The sequence below is a fragment of the Mastomys coucha genome, unplaced genomic scaffold (genome assembly GCF_008632895.1).
Source record: "Mastomys coucha isolate ucsf_1 unplaced genomic scaffold, UCSF_Mcou_1 pScaffold4, whole genome shotgun sequence".
Lineage (NCBI taxonomy): Eukaryota > Metazoa > Chordata > Mammalia > Rodentia > Muridae > Mastomys > Mastomys coucha.
Window position 1 is genome coordinate 42246337 of NW_022196910.1, and position 5060 is coordinate 42251396.

Consider the following 5060-nt stretch of genomic DNA (forward strand, 5'->3'; position numbering starts at 1 on the left):
TTTGGCTTCACTGGCTCCAAGGATGGGCAAGGTGCTACTTGGAAATGCAGACATGGGACAAGGGCTGCCAACATTTTCATCAGTGTCAGAATCTGGTGTTGTAATTGCACTGTCCTGAAGTCCCAGGATCTCACAAACTGCTTGTGGCAATTCCTAAGTATAAAAAATCAAATACAAAATCACAACTGAGGAAAAATATCCACAAAATAACCATTTAATAGTAGCGTGATTTCAGAGTCTGAACATTCATTTTAACTAGGCAAGTGCTGATACATTTTGTAATGTGGCAGGCAGCATGATGCAGCAGGAGGAGGTGCCTTAGCCAACTCAGGCTGAGGCATCCCCACTGAGGGACGGTTTATTTGGAGGCATGAGAAGTGGGGTTGAGAAGGGAGTAGAGACAAAGAGAAAGGACAGAAAGAGAGAGAAGGGAGAGAGAAAGAAGGGAAGAGGCCATCCAGGAACATGTGGGAAGGCAGAGAATGTGAGGGAGTGAAGCTGAGAGAGGGAAAGAGTGAGAGAGCACAAGGAGAAAAACAAGCAAGAGAAAGAGAGAGGGGGGCCAGAGAGAGAGAGAGACAAAGAGAAGGCAGAGAAAGTGGGAAGCCTGAGAGAAGGGAGGGGCCTGAGAGAGAAAAGGGGGGGGGGAGAGATGAGGAGAGAGGGAGGGGCCCTAAACAGTCCTTTTATAGCAAGCCAGGCTTCTATTTGGCTGTTGCTAGGTAACTTTTTGGGCGAGAAGAAATGCCACCAAGTGCCACATACTCTTCTCACATCATCTTCCTCCACTCTAAATGAAATCTTAGTCATCTGTTTTGTGTCATGTATCTTCTTCCTAGGTAGCTTTAAATGTCAACTTGACAGAGCCTAGAGTCATTTGAGAAGAGACTGTCAATTAAGGGACTGCCCAGTATCAGACTAGCCTGTAGGCATGTCTGTGGGGGATTATCTTGATTGTGAGCTATACCATTCCCTGAACAAATGATCCTGGGCAGGGCTGGACCAGGCCACAGAAGAAAGCTAGGTAGGGAGCTGGAGAGACTGTGTTAGCTCATAACTGCCTGTAACTCAAGCTCTACAGGGACCAACATCTCTGACTTTCAAGGACATCTGCACTCATATGCTCATCCCACAGATGTTAGCATTAGGACATCCAAAGCCTGTGGTGATGCATGGGTGGGTCCACAGACCTGTTGCCAGGGCAACAGCCACTATATTCCCAGAATTCATTGGGCTCACCTCCCACCTTTACCTGTGGCCACTACTCTCTTCCCCTCCTCTCTTTCCGAGCTATTGCCCCCCTCTCTCCCTCTCAATTAAACCTCTTACACGTGGAACTCCTTGGGCCTAGTGTGTGGTATGTTCTGACGCGACTCACTGTTCTAACACATCAACAGACATATAATCTTTTAAAAATACTAATAAGCAGGAGCCTGTGAGTGAGCCAGGTAGCAACACCCTTTCCTGGTTTCTGCTTTAAATTCCTGTTCTGCAGTCCCTCCATGACAGAGTGAGACCTGTGCACAGAAATAAACCCAGGCCTCTTTCTAATTTGCTTTCAGGAGGTGTTTTGTCACAGCAATGGAATGAAGAGTCAAACAAAAGCAGTGTCTGGATTTCATCTAAGTGAAATCACTCTATGCAATTAGACCGCCTGGACCTTTGCTTGCTGCTGTTTGCTTGCTTTGGCCTTTATGTGGTATTAAACTATTTACAGGCTCATGGAGTCCAGGTGTTAGCATTCTGTCTGGACTCCACCCCCACAGTTACCTGGCAACAGCCAGGTAGACCTGGCCCACTATTAAAGGGGTTGCTTGCCCCCTCCTCTCTCTCTGACTCTTACTCTTGCCTATCTCTTGTCTCTTGCCCCCTTGCTCGCCCCTTCCCCCTCTCTCTAGGTAATGATGGCAGGCCTCTTCTTCTCCCTCTCTCTCCCTCGCCCTCCCTCCCCCCTCTGCCTTTCTCTGCCTCTAGTACCCTCTTAACTCCCCTCCCCATGCCCTAAATAAACTCTATTCTATGATATACTATTGTGTGGCTGATCCCTTAGGAGGAAGGGATGCCTTGGCATGGGCCCACTGAGGAACCCCCTTCCCCCACACCTCACCACATCCCCATAGAACATATCTTAATATTTCTTTATCTTTGTATAATCACAACACCAGGCTAGACTCAAACTCATCCCACAGCTGAGGCTGGCCTTAAACTTATAATCCTCTGGTGAGACTGCAAGGGTACAGTACCACACCCATTGAATTTTCAAACATTTACAATTTACCTTCTCTCTCCTTCTTACAGTTATTAAGCTCCTCAGGAAACACTAGTTCCTTAAAGATTCAAAGTAACCTCACTGGCAGGTTTTGAAACAGAATAGCTATCCAACAAACATCCCTAGACTATTTGCACCCATGAGGAATGAGGATACAAAGCTGAAACAAAAACTGTTTTAAAAATGAAAAGGCTTTATCAGTCCCTATGAACTGTGGGATTTGACTGGGTCAGCCTGTGTTTCTGAGGCTTAGGACAAAAAGGTGCAACCTTCCTCTCTGTCTCCCCCCTAATCCCTCAGATGCTGGGCAGGATGGGAGACAAGAGAGCAGCAACCTTTCTTACTCCCCTGCCCCTGCTCCCGCCCCCTCCTCGTGATGCCAGGACCTAAGTCCGCTTTTGTGATACCTCAGGAGTCCTTCTCCAGAAGCCTCCCCCAAACCCCCAAAATGGCTGCTGACTTCCAAGTAGCTGTAAACTGCATGGCTTTTTCTTCTTTGTCCGTCCACCGCTTCCTCTAAGCAGCTGTTGACATTTACCACTTTGCCTGCCCTTGAATTATTCTTTTAATATAATTTTTAAAAAAGATTATTTGAGCCGGGCAGTGGTGGCCCATGCCTTTAATCCCAGCACTTGGGAGGCAGAGGCAGGTGGATTTCTGAGTTCGAGGCCAGCCTGGTCTACAGAGTGTTTGAGTTTAAAAATAAAACTTAGAAAAAATAAAGGAAAAAAGGGAAACTATAATGACTTGGTTTAAATTTAGATTAAAAAAAGTAAAAAAAAAAATCAAGTGCTCGCTTCGGCAGCACATATACTAAAATTGGAACAATACAGAGAAGATTAGCATGGCCCCTGTGCAAGGATGACACACAAATTCGTGAGGCGTTCCATATTTAAAAAAAAAAAAAACAAACCTGTCTTGTTTTTTAGAAACAGAAATAGAATTGATAAAAATGCAGTAAGACAAACTGCCATCCATTTGTTTCTGATTAGCACCTATTTTTGGTGGTGGATGCTGCATATTTAATAAGGGATCTGTTGCATTCATTAAGTTAGATAATGTATTACCACTTAAAATCTACAGCCTCCAGTTGTAGAAATATTTTCATTACTTTTGCCATTTTGCCAATTAAATGTTTCCAATCTGGCATAATTAGTCAACTGTTTCCAATTAAGTGAGGTAAACTTACAAAAGTAAATAAATAAAAGTTTTGTTTCTGCCTTCAACTTCCTGACTGCCATTTGTTTTCCCTATAAGGAAATCTTTCTTAGCTGATTAAAAAGAGGGAGAAAAATATTGCAATTATTTGCAACGCTGTATACCTTGCATTGTGCCATCTGTAGGGAAATTGCTTCTGCTTTACACAGTATATCTTCCACATCAATTTTCATGGATAATTCATTGATGTGCTAAAAAAAAAAAATCAACAAGAGAGAGTGATAATCAAAACAGAAAGCTCTATTATATCTACAAAATAAACAATTTATTACCAATTATACTGCAGTGCAGATATTACCCATAATATAAAAATAACCACATATTACAAATCCACAGAAAATCCAATACATCTTTCATTACACTCAGTTTTGAAGACAAAGAATAGCTAATAAGCTCACAAAATATTAAGCCTAGAAATCATCTAGTCTTCTAACTCAAACTTATAAATAAGCAAAAGACAAACTAAACTATATAAAAGAGCATTTGTTGAACTTCCTTTCTTCCCTAAACAGCCACTCGATAATACCTGACCAATGTGCATTTTTACCAAACTGTCATTCTCTTGGACTAAGCTAGTCCAGCACCTGATGTTAGGGACACAAGGAGAATTACTCATGAGATTCAACAACACTCCAAAGAAATGTTTGGTACATGAGGCCCACCAGAGAGACAACACTAGGATCTAAGTTAAGAGAAGACGCACCTTAAGGATCTCATTGAAGCCGTAGTGCTTTTCCATTATCTGTTGCTTTTCTGATTCCAGGATAGCACAACACAGAAGAAGATGAAAATTCTTACAGGGCAGTTCAGTCCACATTACCTACAAAAAATGCAAGTTACTCAATAAACAAAATCAATTCTAAATTATTTCTTCAAAGATACATTCTAATTCTGAAGCGGTAAACATGCCTAGTTGGGATAGTCCAATTTTCTACAGATGAAATGTGAAGGAGTCTTACCTTTAGCTATAAAGGAACCAAAATGAAGTTTACTATTTGACAGACTTCCACAGAGAACAACTGATGATGCAGCATCCTAACTGATGGCCACAGTCTTAAGGCCAACCATAAAATGTAAAGGTTAGATCAATTTCTGACCTTTCTCACAAACATTCAGTCCTTAAAAAATTTAAGAGGGGCCAGGCAGTAGTGGCTCACGCCTTTAATCCCAGCACTTGAGAGGCAGAGGCAGGTGGATTTCTGAGTTCAAGGCCAGCCTGGTCTACAGAGTGAGTTCCAGGACAGCCAGAGATACACAGAGAAATCCTGTCTCGAAAAAATCAAACAAACAAATGCTTTAAAAAAACTTTAAGAGGGAACTAAATCCTACAAACTAAAAAAGCACCAATAGGAGCAAACACAGCTATTGATATTTCTCCACTGTAGGTAGTAAAAACCTTGTGTACATTGTAACTCAAGATGAAGAATACCCAATTCCAACAAAACCTGGACGGAAGGACTACCCAAAATGAACAGCCAACTACATAGGCATTTGAACAACTGCTACATTTTATCCTAAATACGGGCTGATGCCAACAAACTCAAGACCTCTATTTCCCCCTACTAATGTACTT

At 42.3% G+C, this 5060-nt stretch overlaps 1 protein-coding gene and 1 non-coding gene across 2 annotated transcripts in view; one reads left to right on the forward strand and one right to left on the reverse strand.

Annotated features, from left to right (window-relative positions):
* Tbc1d15 (TBC1 domain family member 15) overlaps positions 1-5060 on the reverse strand; it is a 62709-nt gene that overhangs the window by 2213 nt on the left and 55436 nt on the right. Inside the window, exons 15-17 of the mRNA XM_031350378.1 lie at positions 4191-4307; positions 3592-3678; positions 7-153 (exon numbers count right to left, since the gene is read on the reverse strand). Of these exons, the coding sequence (XP_031206238.1) occupies positions 7-153; positions 3592-3678; positions 4191-4307 (351 nt within the window). The remainder of the gene's footprint in view (positions 1-6; positions 154-3591; positions 3679-4190; positions 4308-5060) is intronic.
* Positions 3059-3165, forward strand: LOC116076652. Its single transcript, XR_004113051.1, has one exon. It is a non-coding gene; the product is annotated as a U6 spliceosomal RNA (small nuclear RNA).